Below are 21,225 nucleotides of genomic sequence, written 5' to 3'. Positions count from 1 at the left end.
GGCCCTCAGTCTTTTTTTTTTAAGTCAAATTAATCAACAACATTTATGCCAGCTTTATTAGCAATGCCACAAACTTATCTTTTAAAGTCAGTAGTAGAAGCAGCACAAACCCCAGTATTCCGGTATCACCGAATACACAAGAGCAGAAATATTCCCACAGCAGGAGGCGAAATGAAACCAGCTGCTCTTCTCCATTTGTCTGTTTTAGAGGTTTGTTTTTGTTCAAACTAAAGCTAAGCCGGCAGCGTGTAACCTTCAGCCATCCATACACTGAATGGTTCTATTAAACTGATCAATACCTGTCCTACAAACCCAGTGGTATTAACCCATTAAAAGCCAACACGGTCAGAAATGTACAACACGCTGTGCAGACAGAGATGCTGATGGAGGAAAAGCTGATTAAAGCCACACTCTCTTAGGCCCTTCCCTACCTTCCAGCTCTGTAATCATAGTCTCGTGCTTGTTCTTCAGTTTAGCTAAACTCTTTGACTTCTCCTCTTCCTCAGTTAAGTTACTGGTGAATTCTGCAATCCTTTCTTCCAGTAATTTCTTTTCCTAGGGAAACAAGGTATGAGTTGTATTGAAGAAACAGTTGAGAATACCTTAACATCCCTTTGCAATGCTTTTGATTTTTCATTAGAAAGCAGATACCCTGGAAGTGTCACAAGGGTCGAAGATCACCCAAACACAGTGGAATAGCCACCAATACTACTCAGGCTCCATCCACATTTTATTAAAAGACATCAAGTGTTTAGTTTTGATGCAAACAGCCTAATGTTCTCTCAGAAGCAAGTGGGCATTTGATAGCCCAATTCTCACTCAGCACTGGAGTGCTGCAATCTAGTTTGTGTTCTATTTAGGCATTCAGTACTCATGAACTTGAGTTTCACCAAGCTGCGGGAGGCAGTGGAAGACAGGAGTGCCTGGCGTGCTATGGTCCATGGGGTCACGAAGAGTCGGACACGACTAAACAACAACAACAACTCATGAGCCTGGGGTAGTGTTGAAGGAGCAGGGCTAGTCTTGGCCATTCCCACGGACTCCTCCATGTATGTGGTACCTACTGTAATGAAGGCTTGAATAGAGCTACAGCTTATTTGGATCAGGAATCCTGTACTGCTCTAACAGCCACAATAATGAACTTTTAAGAGAGCTCAACTGTTTGGCCCACCTACTTCCCCAGGAAGATTACTAGAAACCTCTTGACTATATGATAAAGATTTATATGCTGCTCATGGTGTCCCTGCTTCCCCTGTCTCCCCCCACCCCCTGCCTCCAACAGGGCTTGGGGCAGAAAGCATGTACATACATACATGTATTTGCTGGGTAAAATAAATGAGTCTTGAAAAGCACTTAGAAATGAAGTATTATGTTGGAAGAGTGATGCTTTTCCCTACTTCCTCTATGTACTTTTCACGGGACAAAATGTAACCATCCTCACAACCTCATTAGCAAGGGTTGAGTGAAAGCAGGGTAGCAAGAGGTTTCATGGACACCAAAGGAAGACCTCAAGGGTGCCATAAGCAGATTCTAGTTTTTAAAATTAGTTTTGTTCAAAAATAGATCTGGGTTTGCCATGATCACACCTTTTCTAATTTGTTTCTTTCCTTCCCGCTCGTGAATAGAGGAAAAAGATCATAACCCCTGGGCTTAGCGTTATAGCCACACCAATGTTAAGGTTAATTTCACTCGAGCAAACCAAGAGAAAACATTACTTAAGATAGGTATTTGCAAAGATTAGATAACTATGCCCTGGTTGGGAGAAGAGGCAGCTCCTTATATGCTCTCTAGTTTTAAAGGAATTGTGAGTACTTTTCAACCACTAATGTTGATCCATTTTTTCTACTAAGTAGTTCTGCCTTGCTTTTTCAGCCAAGGTACAGTTATTCAGACATTATTCTATGTATTTCTAGGCTCATGCAAACTGCAGCAAAAAATCTGATTAATTTGCAGAGGGCTGGTGTGTGGGTGGTCCTGCTGTTCAGCACACGGGCTGAATTAAAATAGTACTTTGACTCTTCCGGTCCTTTGACAGGGTTCTTCAAGAACAGACTTGCTAACATTAAAAAAAAATCTTTTTATTGGAACCAGTACAACAATATGTTATTTTCTATCCAAATTAGAACATTCCAATTTGGACACAGCTATGATTTCCTAATAGCTTGCTCACGAAAACTTGGCTGCAACTCTAGATGAAGCAGGGAGTGCCAGGGGTGAGGGGAAATCCCAGATTGCATGGACTCTTTCAGAAAAGTGATATGAAGATAGTATCTGTCCAGTGGGCCAATGAAATTGCACGTGGATAGAATATCAGCTCCTTCGTGCAAAGTATATCTTTAGTAATCTCTGTCAGGTGGCACCAACATGCCAAAGAAAGCCAACAACAAGAGCACCTCTGTTCTCATGGATGCTGTCTATATTTCATTCCTTCCATCATCCCACTAGATGGGTGCTTTGTTTCTGCTTTACCTTGGCCAGTTTGCAGTTCTGATCTTCAAAAACTATCAGATCTTCCTCCAGCTTCTTCAGTTTTGCTTCAGTGGTCACTTTCTCCAGCTGTAACTTTTGTCTGGCACTTTCCTCTTCCTCCAATTGCTCTTCAAGTTCCTGTACAAGGAACAAGAGAATATGCATTTAGTAGCTAGATAAACGTTGGACCTCTTACCATACTTTTAAAATGGTCACAAGGCCATACATTGGTCTATGCATATCAACAGCTAGTCATGAGATGAGCAAACAAACATGGTCCCAGGGTTTACCTGAAGCAGCATCATTCTCTACACTTCCTACTGAGCCACTATGTACTAAAGATTATAATAGCTGCTGAGAGTTAAATTATAGCCCATTACCTGAATGTTCTGCTGCATTTTCTTTTTCTCAATTTGCAGGTGCTGGCACCGCTCCTCCTCTTCCTCCACTCTTGCCTCCAAGTCATGACAGATCTCCTCCAGCTCCTGTTTCTTTGTTTGCAGGCGAGCTCTGATCTCTTCAGCCTCAGCACAGAGTTCAATTTCTGCTTGCAACTGCTCTTGCAGCTGCATCTTCTCTGACATGAGCTGCACAAAACAAAAACATCTCATAAGTCAATCTGAGGCTTCTGTTATTTTACTAAAGATGAAATCAGCTATTTTTTTTTAAAAAAAAACCTGCTGGATTTTATTCACACAATGGTGCATTGAAAAAGGAGTGGAAGTCTGAGCAGGATATTACACTACACTACATTTTGAATTAAAAGCTTTATACAATTCCTTCTCATTCAGACACAAAGTTCAGATTCAAACCTGATTACACCTTTGTACATTGTTAACAGGATGGCCCAGAGGGTCCAAGGCCGATTTTGTGTGCCAGGGCCTGTATTTCCTGCCCCTTCCACCCCCTTCTTTAAACTTATTAAAAAATAATAACTTTGCTTACAGCACAATGCTGGTGAGACCTTAAGCCACCCACTATTATAATTTGCCCAGAGGCAGATACATATAAATCAGCATATATGCATTCTGCCATGGGCCTGTGCCCAAGCTCTTTAGCTTGTGCCCCCAATGTGCAGTGTGCTTCAAAGAGCCATTCACTTACAAAACACTATTCAAGATCAGCTATGATGACTACATGACTTTCAAGCATATATATGTAACCAAGGAGCTGACCGGCCACTTTTATGAAGGAGAACCATCTATTCACCTGTGACTGGAGATTTTCCATTTCAGACACTCTGTTTTCTGCAGCCAGCTGCCTTTCCTTGACTTTGACCAACTCTTCTTCTTTGGCCAGCATCTCCTCCTCCTGCCTGCTCACTTGCAGCAAAGGTTTCACCTGCAGGGAATCAATTGCAGCACAAGTTACCCACGCTTATCAGCCAGCTGCAGAACACTTGCTTTGCCTTGCACGGGGTTTCAGAATTCAGAGCCCTGGTGTCCCTCCTAATGGCCAACAAAGTCCATTGGAAGGAGGTCCAATCCTAAGTATGCAACACAGGACATGGAACTGAAGAGAGACAGTGCCTTTAAGGGATAGGATTACATGCTCTTGTTTGGCTCTGAACCCTAACTTCCTATCACTGAATCCTTCCTCTGATTAGTACCTTTGTAAACAACCTCCACCATTGCCAGTTGCGAAGCTTCAAGTAGGCAGCACAATTCCTCTGGAGTACTTTCATTGCTGTTAGTTGCTGCTGGCGCTTGGCAAAAGCCCTGTAATTGGAAGAGGTGAGGAAAGCAGAGGGTCAGATAAAAGCTATATAGCCTACTTTCAAAGCCACATTAAAATATTTCATTTGCTTTTCCCACTATATCATGCCTTTCCCATTCAAACGCTATGTTTGCTTTCTTTTGCTTGTCCTTTACACTATTTGTGTGAACATTTGGGGGGGGGGGAGATGACTCAATCACCAGTCACTCCATATTTCCCATCTCAGTCTAGTTCTGTCCTACTGGGTTCATGCCATCAGCACTTTTTCATAATATAATTTTGATGCTTTATTCTTGTATTTGTACAAAATGTGATGAAAGTTCCAGAGCCTATTCATTCTTAAGAGTGTGGTAACATTTTACTTTGATTCAAATGTAAGCTTTACAGTAAAGATGGAACTTCAGAAAGCTCAGCATCCTGGAATTTAGATATTCCGTCTGGTTTGTACCTTGGAAGTAATCTCTCAAGCTTTCCTGAATTGTTAGAAAATCATGAGCCAAGGCCAAATGGTGTTTTTCAAAGTTATCTAGAATTCAGAATGCCAGTAATTTATTGCCAATTGGATGCAGATGTTAACTAACAAGGAGGATTATAAATTACTTTCAACATACTTTCTAGCCAAGTAGCCTCTACAACACGCTTGGAACCCAATAATGACATCTGTGATTTTCAAGTCTCTTTCTTCTTCAAGGTGGGCAAGGACACCTGCTCGGAAAAACACTTTGCTCTGTCCAATCCGGTAAAGGTTTGGATCCAGCTCCAAGGCTTTGATCTAAATGGCAATGAGAAGAAAATATTTATCATTGAATAATGAAGAGAATGCATTGTGGTGTATTTCTTCACACATAAACTGTTCCATGGTGACTTAATGCCACTGAAGAAAATAAAAGAGACCTGAGCTTTCCTGCTGAGATGCTCATACAAAGAGTAATCCAAGGCTGTAATCCTAATTCCTACTACCAGGGAGTAATGCCCACGTAATTCAACAGGACTTGCTCCTGACAGGACATGGTTATGACTGCACTGTAAGTGCATCTTTAAAATGTATGTGGTTTAGGAGCTGCTGTCACCAGAGATTGTTGAAGAGCATGCCTTAAAAGAATGTGGAATGTGGTAATGTGGAATTCAGATGCATGCCAGTTCCATCTTGAAATTGCAACAACTTAAGAACACTGCTCCATAGTAATGATTCATTAGTGATAAGCCAAAGTCCAGCAGGTCATCAATAGAGGCACACTTTTCATAAGAACACTAAACATGAATTATTGAAACGTCTACCTAATGGATTGCATATTGCTCCCCTAATCCCTTCTTTCATTCTCAACAACAGGAGCAGAGGACTTACCATCAGAACACAGGCTTGCTTTCCATCCATGAACCCTTTGGGAATGGAATTTGGAGTCAGGATCTCATATCTAAAAGGGAAGATGGTACCATTATATCACTAGCTCATATTTTTATTTGGCTAGTTTTTATGAAGCACATGTAAACTCAGTGTAACAACCACTATTGTCAAGAAGGGTATCCAGTCAAGTCTCAACACACTTAGCAGGAATGCAACTGAAGATCTCTCTGGGGTGTTACCTGATAACACAGACAAAAAGAGTTGCGAAGGTGGTCTTGGAAACAAGACCCTGGCCTGCTAACACCATCTAACTACTGAGTGGGCCTCTGACTCTACTTGAGGCTAAGCAGGGGCTTTAAAAGTCTGCCTATGAATAATAGGCTGCTAACTGGCAAGACAATTCTCTTTACAAACTACATGCAGAGACCTCTGACAACCTACGAGCTCTTCACATAATGCATTCAATACCATGCAGATTAAAACCAATGCCTCAGTTTTACCTTTGTCTGAACTCCTGGAAGACCACTCTGTTGGGAAAGCCTTGCCTGCAGATACGGATTCCCTCCAGTACTCCATTGCAACGAAGTTGATCCAGAACTAGATGTGGATCCAGTTTTCCAGCCTGTGAAGAAAAGGCAGTTTATTATATAGGACATGAGTGCAGATGCTTGTGGATCCCCTGGTGGTAGTCAACAGGAGCATGTCTAGCAGCTTAAATTGCACCCCTCCAAGAGAAGTCCTAGTCACAATCATGCTTCAACATCCCTGCCTTGCAGGCCTTTTCCCATCTGGCCTGGGAGGTTGGGGCCCTGAATAACTCCAGCTACAAAAGCTGAGGTGACTTAACAGACTCTTGGGCTGGGGTGTTGTTGATTTGGCGGTGGGTTGTTGCTGATGGGTTTTTGTATATTTTAGATCTTGAGGTTTGTGTGGAAATTGTTTAGTTTGGTTGTGTATTTTCAAAATCTTATTCATTACGATTACTTTTGTTATGTTGCAGCTATTTTTTTCCCATGCTGCAAGTTGTCTTGTCCTATTGTGCAAGCAGAAGGCAACACTTGCAGTGCTGGGTTCTAGGGTGTATGTTTCGTTTATTGTAAGCCAGCCAGCAAACAACAAAAAGTAAAACAAATACCGTTCCTATATATATTTTTATGGGGGGAAATGTTCATTTCTCAACCCCTACTCCCCACTGCTAGTCGCCAAGAATGTTCTTTAAAATGGAAAGTTAGGGCATAATTAAATACTTCACTGTACTAAGTAAATGCCATTATTTCTCATTAGGTTGGCGAAGATCTTTCCAAATGCAATGAAAAGGTGCCTTCAAATAGTCATATAGTGAGTAAACACAGCATATTTCGCAAAGGATTAACAAGAAAAATTCCAAGTCAAGCTAAAGCAGCCACATTCCAAGTCAAGCTAAAGCAGCCACATACAAATTCAGCTGTTTTCCCCCTCATTATCCCCTACCCTTGAAGTCAGGCAAGAGTGGCAATCTATATTAATCTTCAAGTCACTTCTGATATGTGAGTATAGTACAATGCTTCTTTTTATATGCATTACCTTCTTCTCATGGTTGGGGATGATGCAACGGACAAAGTTGGGGTTGGTGTTCCTCAGGGTAGCCATCAGCTTGGCCAGTTGCTCCTTGTACAGCTGCCCTACTGTTCGGAACATGCCCTTCCTGGTCTTAAAGGCCCCAGGCAATGCTGTGTCTGACATGCCAGCCACCTGATCCAGCCCAACTATGCGATCAACTAGAGGAAAGACACCAGATTGTTAATATTTCCCCCTAAACAGCATTGGTGAGAAAATGCCTAACATATCTGGATACAATAAGGATAAAAGGAGTTTGCAGGATCCATTTGCTTCACTCCTCTACAGATGTGGAGGTCCAATTCATCATTTGTATTGGGCAAGAACAAGGAGGGAAGAAAGCAGCCGACCATTAAAACTAAGATCCATCTCATGCCTGACAGATTTTAAACTGCAATTTTATGCCAAGGTCTAGGAGTAAAGTAGAAGTGGCACAATGGGTTTGATTTAGACAAAATATTCTCTCTCATGCTTGATGTGACCAAAAAGGAAAATCACTTCTCACAAAGCCAGCCCCTACAGACTCAATATTTTCCAATGAATACAACCAATTCAAGTAATGGAATTGTGTAAGACTGCACTTGGGAATTTTTTACAGGGTTCCTGCTGTAAAATTTAAAATAGATTTTTTTAAAAATTTAAAATTATTTGATCAGACCTGGTGTAGAGAATAAGATGTGATTTAAAAATCCATTTTCTAGTACAGTGGTGCCTCGCTAGACAAAATTAATTTGTTCCACGGGTATTTCTTTTAGCGAATAATTCGTCTAGCGAATCCCATAGGAATGCATTGAAAAAATTTTGAAATTTTTTTTTGCCCATAGGAACGCATTAATTGAATTTCAATGCATTCCTATGGGAAACCGCGATTCGCTAGACGAATTTTTCGTTAAACACATTGGTCTAGCGAGGCAATCTCCGCTCGAAAAATCATTTCGTTAAGCAGGGCATTCGTTAAGCGAGGCACCACTGTACCAGACAACATCTGTAAGCTAAATATATTAACAAGATTCATTTCTCCTTTTCACTCTGCTAAGGAGTCTGTCCCTGGTATATCCCATGGGTCATAAATGATAGAATTCATGAAATCACTGCCCAGTGTGCCATATTATAATGTGCGTGTGTTTTAACTGGAACAGCTTGTCTCACTGGACACAAGGAGGCAGTTTAGTATTAGCATGTCACAGCAACTGTCCCCCAGTGCTAAAAACAACTAAGCCTTTTGTTCAATTCTTTTATTTACCAGTTGGCCATGTGCCATAAAAGAAATAAATTATGTAAGATGATTAAACCCCTCTCTTAATATTACTACAATAGACAAAAGATAGTTCAACCAAAATAGTCATTCTAGTAATCAGAATGAGCCTAATAGGATAGATCAGGTTTTTAAAAAATGTAATCCACCAAACCACTGAATTGTGCACTCAAGCCAGCCACTGCTTCACATATCTTAATGAGCATGTGGCTATCAAAAGCTCTTTCTCCCCTAAAAAAACAAGACTCAAAGGAAGACCTTTAATATGTCAAAAAAGAGGACTGCATTAGAGACTGAAAGACAAGATCATTGCTAAGGGATAATGTGCTTGTGGCTTAAAATTATGATGCCTCACACACACACACCCCAAAATCCCCTACAACAGTAGAGTCAAGACTGATGTAGAAACAAGTTGTGTTACTGAATGGAATCTTAAGAAAAGCATTCATAAAGTTGACTGGCAACTTCTCTTAAAGCTGATGGCTAAACATCAGCATTCTGCACAGAGGCAGCAAAATATGTAATTTCTCTGAACAGAAACTTCACTCAGGATGATTAGCTGCATCCTTTGGATCAGTAACATTAATAGTTCTAACTTTAGCCACTGGAGAACCTAATTACTGCTCCTCATACACAAAAATATTCAGGTTAGAGCCACATATGGTCATCACTCCATATGGCACCACTAGCTATAAAATACGGTAATTTATACAGTAATTTTTTTCTCAGAAGCCACCTACTAGATCTATGTTTAAACAAAGACATTGGATAGCTATTTGTATGAATCACTAAAGCAGTACCATCCATGTGTTTTGTGTTGCTGTGCTTGTGTGATCACATCTTGTTAACAAGATCAGTTATTTTCCAAGCCCAAGAGGGTCTACTAGCAAAAAAGCAGAGGGACTGAATGAGACAGACAAGCAGGAATGGTAAAGGGGCAGATAAGATTTATTGGAAGCATTTCTTGCATGGCTCTAGAAGGAATCACACACGACACGACACCCGGGGTTTCTCAGTCACCTGGTTCTAGATGAAGAATAGGAAATTGTTGATAGAAATAGGCTCTCTGAACGTTCTGCATCTCTGCAACAGAGACGTCAAAGAAAAACCCAAGAAAAGAGATAGTAACAGTGAGAGTCAAAGCAGATAATCCAAAGTGCAAGATACCTAATGGCACTGGAATAAGCAAAGAAATCCTTAGAGGCAATGTTTGGTTTCATCTCATTACATCCCATATTTGGATGTGGTAAAGTACAAGGAACATCGGTTTGAATGTTATTCTGGGATGCTGCCTGCCCCTGACAGTTTGACCCTTTTCCAATCTCTCCTCAGTTCAGCAACAGGAGGAGGAGAATATTCAGAATAAAGCATACACAAGTTTTGGATCACACTGATCACTGTCATTTTAAGGGAGTGGAAAGCCCCTGTATATAAAGTGCTTGAACATATTGGATAAGCACTCTTTAAGAAAAATATTTAAGAACTCTGGTTACATACCATCTTTCCACAGTTCAGAAACAAATTTATCAGAGGACTGGTGTAGCAGCGTAGCAATGTTGTCATTAAGGGGATCCATGTTCTTCATCAGCCACTCATCAGCTTTGTAGTCAACCTAGAGAAGAAATATGATTGCCCCACTCTTGAAATAGAACATGATTCTAGAGATACTGTACTAAGTGGTGAAGCTTAATTATAGCTTACTTGTATGATTTAACTCAGAGTAGATCACATAAGTCAATGGGCTTCAAGTCATGACAAACTTAAGTTACTGACCTCAGTGGGTCTATTCCAGCTATGACTTAGTTGGATACCACCAATGTGAATTATCCAGAGCACCTCAGAAATGCTAGTCAACAAGTGCTTAATCTGCCACTGTGAGAAGAACGGAAAGCTGTAGTAGACCTTTATGGGAGCACGCTGCTTCCTTTCCTAATGTGGAACTTGATCACTACAAAGCTTTCACTAGCATAAAACAAACCCTCAAATCAGCAGGACCTAAATTGTCCACAATTCAGTAGTATCTCTTTGCTTTGCTTTCTACTACAAATACAAGGGCTCACCTTGCCAGCATAGTGCATAATGCAGAAATCAGCTTTGTCTTTTAGCTGCTTTGGCTTCTGAAACTTGGGATGAGTGCCTTGCTCCTGCACCACCTTTTCCACAAAGCTTTTATCTGTAGCTTTTGGGAACCAGCATTCTTCATCCAGTAGGGCCAAGATGCCAGGAGGTCCAGCCTGTGTTAAAAAAAAAAGCAGGTAGAAATCAGCAACAAGAAAAGCGCACAAAATGAAATCTATCAATTGCTCTTAGCAACGCAGCTTTCCAGATTGGCCATAAGCAGTCTCTAAACTATCCCATTTCTTGCTCCTTTTATATCCCACTTTTGATAAAAAAAGAATTCTACATTTAAATGAGTTTTTGTAAGTTCATTTATTATCTTTTATTTATAACCTGCCTTCCTTCCACCATGGAACCCAAGGCTGCTTACATGCTGTTCCCTGGCAGTTTCATACCTAGGGACTAACCACATTCAACTACCTCAGCTGCAGCAAGGTGGTGGCCTCATAAGCTCATAAATTCAGCTTCTTAGCATAAATCAAGAGGTTTGTGCATAAGGGCCTTAAGCTCACTGCAATAACTGTTCTGTACTACCCAGGACACGATGCATGAGTCACTCACCGGTTTTTCTATAAGATCAATGCAGGGCTGCAGATCCAGGCCAAAGTCAATGAAGTTCCATTCTATGCCCTCACGCTGGTATTCTTCTTGCTCCAGGATGAACATGGTGTGATTGAAGAGCTGTTGCAGCTTCTCATTCGTGTAGTTAATGCACAGTTGTTCAAATGAGTTCAGCTAATTCCGGAAAAATAGAACAACGCAGGTCTAGGTGAATGCTGCCCACCAAACGGTTACCTGCTAGTATCCCCATTTCTGAACCAACATTCAACTACGGTTTCTCCACTGCCTTATTTACTGAGATGAAGAAGGCATCTTGTTAGGTGCTTAGCAGCACTCATTTGTGCATCAATTCTAAACTTGGAGCAGCAGACATCTGCTCTCCACTTAGCAGCAATCCTGCATGCCAGTTCTTACTTTTGACAGCAAAAATTATATTTATTTCTGCCAAAATCATTTTTAAACACAGTCATTTTGGATTTTTCAGGCATACCAAGACCATAGTATTACATCTAACACTGAAAAACTAGGATGGGACCCTAAGTTTGCTCATGTTGGCTGAAGTGTCCCCTAAGGGGAGTTGCAGTCATAATGCTCCCACCAGTAGATGGGGAAAACGAGATTTGCCAATTCCCATCCCATGCACCCCTTCCCTCCCCTCGTCTAGAGGGTTGGGGGAACTCTGGGGTACAATAAGACACAGTGCAGGGAGGGGGGTGATCAGCAAAAACTGCCTGTTCCTCTTTCTGCTAGAGGGATGCTCTGCTGGATCTTGGTCCACTCCATGGAAGACCTTCCATTTGTGGAAGCCTAGTTAAGATCCAAGCAACAGTCTTTCAGAAGAGTAACTTACACTGGACTTTAAGGATGTCTCTAGCTTCTCTTCAAAAGTATTCTATTTTGTTCCTACTTGCTGCCTGGGGTCACTGAAAAATTATGTTGTAGGAGTACACTATGGTCCAGTACATCAAAGGTGGGCTCCCTTGCATTCCTTCATGGCTCATGGTTGAGCCCTGGGATGAAACTGGAGGGACCACAGTTCAAGTGGAGGTTCTTAGTTGACATCCCTCCTTGAGCAACACTAACATCCAAACACAGTATGTTGGAATTTAAAAGTGCGGCTGCCCTTTACTTACCTCAAAGATTTCAAAGCCAGCAATGTCAAGGATTCCTATGAAAGATGCTCCTTGTCTCTTTGTCTTATCCAGTGCCTTGTTGATACGCATCACCAGCCAACGAAACATGCGCTCATAAGTGGCTTTAGCCAGAGCCTCAATGGCAAAGTCAGCCTTAAAAAGGGGGGTGAAAGTCACATGTACAACCCAAACCAGATTGCACAAAAAACACTATCACAATTGTTAAATTTAAGGTTGCAGTGCCTGAATCATTAGGAGCCCCTTCAATTGTCAGAAAGTTAAAACTTTCGTAAATACTCACCTCTACAAAACAACATGCAAGCACCAGCCAATGCTACAGGGCTGGTACTACCATATAAAAGCCTAAAGCAAGAAGAGAGGCAACTCAGTTCAAGAGAAATTCCCTCTGGCCTGTTGGGACGCCAACAGTGAAATCATGGCTTTTTTACTTTTCAGAACATTATCATCTTGAATCAACTAAATTATGCAAAGTATAATCTGCAAATATTCTTAGCTTACTTTCTCCATTATGCTTCGCATAAAATATGGGATGGGTTTTTCATTTTGTTTTTTTCACCCCAAAAAAAGGCTTTTGGAACATACAGAATGTTGCTGGGTGGGGTGTGCAATGTGCATGGGTGCAGGGAAGAAACATGAACACCAGAGCTTGAACATTCCCAACTAATACTCTTTGCATTGTTCCAATATGGACCTTCACAGAATGACTCTAGTTAGGACCAGTTGGGAATTCATCCTTTAAAGACTTGAAATACATTCCTATGCACCTTCAGTTTAAAGTAAGCTCCATGGCATTCAATAGGACTTACTATAGTGAATAGGACTGCAGTCTAACTCTCAACACACAGCTCATGCTCATTTCCTTGAAAACCTACTTGACAGGTCAGTCTCTAGAACCATTTATGTGATCCACTGATCATCTTTCTACATGTCCATGTAAAGATACTGCTTATTCTTTACTGTCTTTGTTGCAAACCTGTACAAAACATACCTGCTCTTTAGTCTGAGCCTTTTGGACATAGTCTCGCCCCACTTTGATGCGAGGGGTGAGAATTCCTCTGCTGAAGTCTGTCACATTGATACCCAGAAGGTGGGAAACTTTCTGAGCAGCTACAAGAGAGAAAGAGCAAAAGCAAAGTTTTAGTATTGTTTCTTCTATTTTACTATGAAAAATGAGTGTTTTTAAGTACACTGTTCTGCAGTGTGTGTCATATAAGGGAACCTAACAACTTTTCAAACACAGGGAAAGCTGAAACTGTTGCTTCTTTGTGTGCCACAGATAGATATACAGAGGAGTGATTATTGTTTTGTGTATGCCACTCAGTTGTTAAGAAAGACTCTAGGTTTCAGTGCAGGCATCCCAAAACTCGGCCCTCCAGCTGTTTTGGGATTACAACTTCCACCATCCCTAGCTAACAGGACCAGTGGTCAGGGATGATGGGAACTGTAGTCCCAAATTCAGCTGAAGGGCCAAGTTTGGGGATGCCTGTTTTAGTGGATGATCTGAAGGCAAAGTATGCAGCAGCTTGCTGAAATCAGGCAGGAGTAAGTCTGGTCACTGGATGAGAGATGCCTGCCTATTAACCCGCCTACTAACCCTATGCACCTAGGAGTTCCACATTGAAAGAACAGGGAGATTTACACGTGATCATAAAATAGTTATTGGGTTTTCTAGGAAAGGATGACAACAATCTCTGTTTGTTTTTGATTGACAGACTTGCACTACCAAAGAAATATCTCAGTTACAAGCCTGAATACCAAGGTGTAAATCAGTTTAAGCCCTAAATTCAGAGTTACCAAGAAAGGTCTGCTGATTTCTGAAGGTCTTTCAACAGCTTACACTTGGCTTTTTACAATTTCTTGCAGACTCAAGTACCTGCTGGTGGCTCCACCAATTGCATGAGCATTTATGCATGAAAGACACCCTGATTCAGTTGTCAATGAACACTTACCCATACCATTTAATGCACTTGAGTTTTAGATGACATCAAGTCTGGCTTACTGAGTCAAGGTTTTACTGCCCCTCTGGTTTGGCATCAAATTTCCAACTTTTGATGTTCAAATGCCAGAAACCATGATCACAGCAATTTCAAAACACACAAGCATGTGTCTCAGAGTTAGGAGTTTCACATTTGATATTAGAGGGAAGTGTGACATTTAAACTAATTTGCTTCAGCCCCAAATTGGAAGGTTCCATCACAACCCCACTCGTCCTAAACGCATGCCAGCTCCCATTACACAACTGGAACTCAGTTTCTGGCTGTTCCCTCATTCACCTTCTGCCTGGCACAAGAAAGTCTGCAATGCATACTTGTTCTAAAATATAGATGAGGAGAGATATTCACTCCTACAGATCAAGAATCAATATCTAGTTTTGATGAGCAACTTCCTGCAAGTGACCCAACCCCAAACCAATCATTTGTATTACTGTAGTTAATCCCAATCATACACAGTTGCTTGTTATCTATTAGTTTTGTTGCCCGTGTTCAGCTTTCCTGACCTTCTTGATGCCTTGTCTACTCGCTTCCTCCTATGTCCTCCCTCATTTCTCTTCTGCATCTTTCCTTTCAACTGACACTGCTCCCTCTCTCTTTCCCTACATTCTGCACCCCTTCCTTCACTTGTCCTGCATTCTATAATGTAATAGCAACAGGCATTACATGTGCCTATTCACAGGTGGTTGCAATTAGACAGTGGATGACCCAATATTTACATGTAGATAATATGTTTGCCACCAGGAGGCAACAGCAGTTACCGAGGATATCCAGTTTACATCAAAAGGCCATCAAGGGTATTGCTGTGCTGCACACACTCACTAGACTTCACTACAATGCATTTTTCCACTCTCGCCTGACTTCACATGTGATGCCAACATTTTAAGAAGTGGGCTCTTCCACAAAGCAGCACCGACTTCCAGCCCATGGGGGAAATTATTTACCTGTATTGTCTGGCATGGAGGCTTGGTCTGTATTGCGCTCCTTCTTGAAGACAATATTGCCAAGCTGAAGAACACCCGAAATCACCTTCAGCAGACCTAAAGAAAACACCCAAAAGTTACTACATGTCACTTAAGAAGCAGCAGGCACAGATGAACAAACGGCCAATTGTTTCATCCCCACTAGCCTTTTGGTATATCAGAGTTGCACAAATGGATCTGCAACAAAATGCTTCTGTTCACCATCCCAGTCAGCCATGGCCTCCTCCACAATACTCCACACCATTTCTCCTCTTACCCAACAGCCATGTTTTGGGAGGGTCATCCACCTTTATTTTTTTTTATCTCAATATTTTTTGGTACTTCTACAAACCTTGGAATTTTCTAAGCCTTCCCAAACCTCCCCTTTTGGTTATATTTTTGCATTTCTTCATTGTTTCCTGAACATGTGGTATCCCCAGCATGCTTTCTGCAGCGCAATTAATCTGCTAAATACGCAACAAATTACACATCTCAAAACCTTTACACTGGATGTTCATCCACAACACAAAGCGGTAGGAGCAGCTGTTTTAACCAATCTTGCAAATAACGTGGAAAGAAAGCTGGGCAGCTTGAAATGTAGGCTGGCAAGCTACTTGCTTTTGTGTGTGTGTGTGTGTGTGTGTGTGTGTGTGTGTGTGTGTGAGAGAGAGAGAGAGAGAGAGAGAGAGAGAGAGAGAGAGAGAGAGAGAGAGAATGTCCTTTTGAAACCTCTCTTTGAAGAAAGAGGGTACTTGACAAAATTAACCCGAATGCAGGGAAAGGCCACTATCTAACATCCCCAGATAGGCACATGCAGATCACTAATTTAACAACTCGAAGTATCCAGGTGCTTGGGGATTTCACTGTTATTTAGCAATCTTCACCACAAACCACTTGCACATCTAAAGCTCTTTTGAGAAGCTTCATACCAATCTGCTCATCATCTGGAATGCCCATGATCCTCATTGCCTCCATCGTCTCTTGAAACATGTCCTTGTCCTGCTGACCCGGGATTGTAACATGCCCATTAGAAAGGAAGCGGTATTTGTTGTAGGGCTCCAACAGCAAGTCATCTAAAGAGGCAATAAAGTTTAAACATTAGTGCATAACCTCAGGGTAAACATTCAGGGCAAGTAGCAAGGCTAAACTTATATGACAAGTCTGACAACTCAAATACAGTATACAACTACGCGGTATTAAGGATGCCTGCATTAGGCTTCCTCTATTAAACCCTAGGCTAAGGATTCTTGCATTCTAGCAATTGCTAGATCTTCAACATTAAGCAGAAGCTTAATGTTGCTTCCATCTGAAAAGGTCAAGTGAATCTTTTTTTTTTCATTCCTTATCTAGAGATCTAAATACTGCTCTGCTGATAGTTAAGCAACAGTAGTACAGTGGTACCTCTACTTACGAATAACTCTACTTACGAATGTTTCTACTTACGAAGGGAGCTCCGTCCGCCATCTTGGATGCGGTATAGATAGGATTTTTTCTACTTACAAATTTTTAGATAGGGTTGCTTCAACTTATGAATTTTTTCTCCCAATGCATTCCTATGGGATCCGACTTACAATTTTTTTCGACTTACAAATGTGTGTTCGGAACGCATTAAATTTGTAAGTAGAGGTACCACTGTATGGTACACAGGTAAGAACTATCCCGCCCCCACAAAAAATGGTTAGTTGGGTTAACTTCAATTAAATGGTGTCTAACTTCAATAACCCATTTGGTACAACCCTTAGAGAAAGCAGCAGAACCAGCTTACTTACAAAAACAGTGACTCCCTGTTGCCTGTATTCTCACCCGTAAATCATGTGAAGGGCAATTACTTGCTGCAAGTTCAGTAAATTCTTTTGCAGTATTCGAAGAGTGCTGTTAACACTCCTAACTTGGTGTTTCTCATGTCCTTAATTAACTCAGTACAGCCTTCAGATAAGGAAATGTTGACATTGGTTGAGACTGACAAAGTTGATCAGTCTTGGGGGAACAAAGACTATACAAGAAGAAAGGGTTAAAAAAAGGACAGAATGCCTGTGCAAAGCACTTCTAAAGAGACTACCAGTAAACCAGGAGCCTATAATTTAAGCACCAAGTACTCACTCTTCAGGTGTTCCCCTGCCCCGGTCAGCAAGTAATAGAAGATGTGGAATGTCCGTTCTTCTTTGGCCTGACGTATTGCTCTCGATTTCTCCAACAGATCTTTGGAAAGTTAAGGGAGAAAAAACAACTACCCATGTCTACATAAGTTCTATGCATACAGATTCACAGGTAGCTTAGCATCTTTCTCAGACCCACACTGGAATACCAGTGGGCCAGTTGTTTTTGCAAAACCCTCTCACATTCAGGAATTAAGCCTCTATACTTTGAATGCTCGACTTCTGTTCATATTATCCTCTCCTTCTGTCACCATACTACTATTAAAGAAAAAGGTACATAAAAGATTTTTCAAACAAAAAGTAACCCAGTTTGCATGAACTTTAAGCTTGCAGGAGTTTGACAGAATAAAAAGTTTTTTGGGGAGGGGAGGATGTAAAGAGTTGTTATTTCGGACTCAATGAGGTATGTTTAAAAGGCAGCTCAGGTATTACTCTGCCAGATTGAGGCTTCTGCCCTAGCGTGGCTCTCAGCAGCTGAGCCCATAGTGCACGTGAGTTAACACAAATTCACAAATGGTGTATTAGTGTTGAACTGGATCATAAGATCTCTTCCTGAACTCTGAAGTACTTATTTTAAATGTAGCTATAAGATCAATACTCATGTGCACTTCAATCGAAGGTTGCCAAGCTCTTCTGGAAATATTATTGTCTTCATAAAAGGCAAGTTGCTTCTTCAAAGTACAACTTCAAAACACTATCCGCCCACACCTTTTCTAAGCAAAGATGCCTGTGTGCTCTCCTCCCCCAACCCTTTAGTTGTTATTTGGATTTCCCTATCTGTGGGAAGGATACAGGTCTCAATATTGGCTCCTACAATGTAGCCATTTACATCAAAGTTGATTCTGATGAACTTTCCCTGAAAGGAGAAAGAAAACAAGAACTGTTAGCCGACTACACATATTGTACATGTGGGATATACAGCTGCTATTCTAGATTTCTATATAAAACTCAGGCTCATTCTACAGAACAGCCAATGAACTTGATAACGGGATACTCTTACAAGCATCAAGTGACTCATAAATTAGATGGATCTCAGTAGAGGACCAGGACCTAGGACATTTGCCGCCTCAGATGCCACTTGTGGTGAAGGCAGGGGAAATATAATTTTAAATAGGCCACTTTGGCTTCTACTACTCACTTCCAGGTGCGACATGGCACAGAGTATTCTGTGTCTAATACCACACCATTATAGCTTCAGTTTCCTTTTAAAATGAATGTTTCAAATCATTCTTAAAAGGGACATTGTACACAGTAAACAGCTAAGTATATTTGATTTTTTTGTTTTTTGTTTAAGATTGTTGTTGTTTAATTGTTTAGTTGTGTCCGACTCTTCATGACCCCATGGACCAGAGCCCGCCAGGCACTCCTGTCTTCTGTTTAAGACTACTTCATTATGTTTATGTAGTTATGTAATTTTTATATATATGTTGTAAGCTGCCTTGAGCATGCTTTTAACTTTGGAAAGGCAGCATACAAATAAAATGTTTGATATTGCTAACTATATCAGAGGCAATCAAGGTTTAGGATGACTCATGAATATGGTATTAATAAGAGTTTGTGGATAATCTACTTGCCCCAAATACCCTTCAAATGCACACAAGGTGAAGTTTGCATTCAGAACTACACCCAAGGCCAAACAGCTAAAACCACCTTCAACTATATCCTTCCCCTGCCCCCCAAACTTCAAATACATAATTCAACTAAGGAGGCAGATACTCACAAATCTTGAAGAGTTGTCATTCTTAACTGTTTTGGCATTTCCAAAGGCCTCCAAGATGGGGTTGGCCTGCAGTAGCTGCCTCTCCAGCTCCCCCTGGAGTCAGGAAATCAGACATGGAAAATTACTTTCAACCCATTCATTTAGAAGGTGATATATTTTGTCAACTCCTGGCTCCAAACTCTTATTTCCATAAGTAGCACTGTATAGATTGTTGGGAGATGTATGCCTTAAGAAAAACACTTCCTTAAGGGTAATATAATTGCATCAAAAGAAAAATCTCTCCATCCAGTAAACTCAGAGAAACAAAACCTGCTGCCTTCAAGGTTTATAACATGGGTAGGCAAACTAAGGCCCGGGGAGCCGGATCTGGCCCAATCGCCTTCTAAATCCGGCCTGCGGACGGTCCAGGAATCAGCGTGTTTTTACATGAGTAGAATGTGTGCTTTTATTTAAAATGCATCTCTGGGTTATTTGTGGGGCATAGGAATTCATTCTTTCTTTTTCAAAATATAGTCCAGCCCCCCCACGAGGTCTGAGGGACAGTGCACCGACCCCCTGCTGAAAAGTTTTGCTGACCCCTGGTTTATATAAATACATAGCTGGTGAAGAACTGTTCTATTTTTGCTAACCTAAGATCACACTGCATCAACTTCTCCTCCTATTCCAGGTTTCTGAACTTGCTCTCTACTGGACTTTAGTACCTCCCAGAACTCAAGATACACAACACTTCAGTTTCCATATAGCACCAAATCTGCTGTTGGTGCTACAACAGTTGCAGTGTAAACTTGAGTTTTGCTTACTCAGCTGAGTGCAGGGCTAAGAAAGGGGCCTTTACTCAACTGTTGCTTTGGGTTTCATGTAAGTGATCCAACTTCACATACATTTAGAAGAGCCTCATTAAGCCTGAATCTCGGCACTGTTGTCCATTGTGCACCTTGGTACCACAACAGCAGCAGCAACGTTTATTCATGGTGACAGAGGGAATGGGAATGGATTCTGGCTAAGACAGCTGCTATCCATCACAGACCACCCCATCCCCATCAGCTGTGCAGAAGGAAGCAAAGCCTCAGATGAGTGCTGAAAAGTTTATTTTGCCAGCAATGTAGAATTTCCTCTATTGTCACACATGTATGTGTGCTAGGAAGGCCTCCCCCCACCCCAATTCTCCCGTTTGATCCTGCAGTGGAGTCCTAATCCTTTGTTTGTTACTGCAATCTGTTGCTATGGAAATGAGTGCTGTCACAAACCGAAACATTACAACTTCAGCGCAGGGTCAAGATCTGAAGAAAAGCTATGTTTAGAGGAAACAGCAGCAGCTTAAATATTTCAATGCAGGACTCTAGGGCTAAATAAGGAGCAATGGTTGCTTTGAGTGTTTTCCTGCAGTCAACAGTAATTCATTGCACCTTTTCACTAGAAAAATGAATTTTTTAAAAAAAGAAGGAACACAAATGGGTTGGAGCCAGGCAACAGAAGGAAGGGGGAGGCTGTTTTAGAGACCCAAAGAAGCAGAAGCTATTGTAGCTCCCCATATGAACTTAACCAATGAAGAATTTAGAGAAGGAATTGGCTACCTAGCTGACAGTAAGATTATGAAAACCTAGGGCTTCCAAATGCATTTGAAACAAGTGGGACCTGTTTGAGACGTTGCAATGCATACTCATCCCCAAACAGGAGTGCTGTTTCTTTTTTCCCAACTATGGCAACTGGGCATGCTCAGTCCTCAATGGGTTGTTTGGGGGATTGTCCTCATAGAGCTGTGGGCGTTGCTTAAGACTGCTGTTGTACTTCTGCAAATATGAGACTCCCTCAATTCAATACCACTATCTTGTTTCTCAGTCCCATTTTACTTCAATTTCTGCCAGCACTCAGCACCAACAATTCTTAGTAGAGGGAATGATTGCATACTGTGATGAAGTAATATACAATGTCCTTTTTCTGAAATATCTGATTCATGAGTTTGGGTCTGTTCGGATACTATTTCCCACCAAGAAGAGATCAGGAACATGACTTAAGGTGCCATTGTAGAGTACCACAGAACCAAGGAAATCCCATATCCTATGCAATTTGTTCATTTATTCACACAGTGAGGGGCATGAGCCCAAAGCCTGTTCCTAGACACAATCCCAGGAGTGAAATAATGTCCTAACAGGTCCTCAATATGGGTTACTAATATTTATTT

General features: G+C 41.3%; 1 protein-coding gene across 1 annotated transcript in view; it reads right to left on the bottom strand.

The window, feature by feature from the left end:
- Positions 1–21,225, bottom strand: part of MYH9 (myosin heavy chain 9) — a 74,386-nt gene that overhangs the window by 13,373 nt on the left and 39,788 nt on the right. Inside the window, exons 6-24 of the mRNA XM_035128408.2 lie at positions 19,044–19,136; positions 18,116–18,179; positions 17,268–17,366; positions 16,097–16,240; positions 15,150–15,245; positions 13,203–13,321; positions 12,194–12,346; positions 11,061–11,234; positions 10,442–10,615; positions 9,879–9,993; positions 7,094–7,287; positions 6,031–6,152; positions 5,531–5,600; positions 4,797–4,957; positions 4,079–4,187; positions 3,679–3,810; positions 2,850–3,056; positions 2,470–2,607; positions 432–555 (exon numbers count right to left, since the gene is read on the bottom strand). Of these exons, the coding sequence (XP_034984299.1) occupies positions 432–555; positions 2,470–2,607; positions 2,850–3,056; positions 3,679–3,810; positions 4,079–4,187; positions 4,797–4,957; positions 5,531–5,600; positions 6,031–6,152; positions 7,094–7,287; positions 9,879–9,993; positions 10,442–10,615; positions 11,061–11,234; positions 12,194–12,346; positions 13,203–13,321; positions 15,150–15,245; positions 16,097–16,240; positions 17,268–17,366; positions 18,116–18,179; positions 19,044–19,136 (2,488 nt within the window). The remainder of the gene's footprint in view (positions 1–431; positions 556–2,469; positions 2,608–2,849; positions 3,057–3,678; positions 3,811–4,078; positions 4,188–4,796; positions 4,958–5,530; positions 5,601–6,030; positions 6,153–7,093; positions 7,288–9,878; positions 9,994–10,441; positions 10,616–11,060; positions 11,235–12,193; positions 12,347–13,202; positions 13,322–15,149; positions 15,246–16,096; positions 16,241–17,267; positions 17,367–18,115; positions 18,180–19,043; positions 19,137–21,225) is intronic.

Source organism: Zootoca vivipara, chromosome 10, assembly GCF_963506605.1.
Source record: "Zootoca vivipara chromosome 10, rZooViv1.1, whole genome shotgun sequence".
Classification (NCBI taxonomy): Eukaryota; Metazoa; Chordata; class Lepidosauria; order Squamata; family Lacertidae; genus Zootoca; species Zootoca vivipara.
This window is presented reverse-complemented; position numbering and strand designations above follow the sequence as displayed.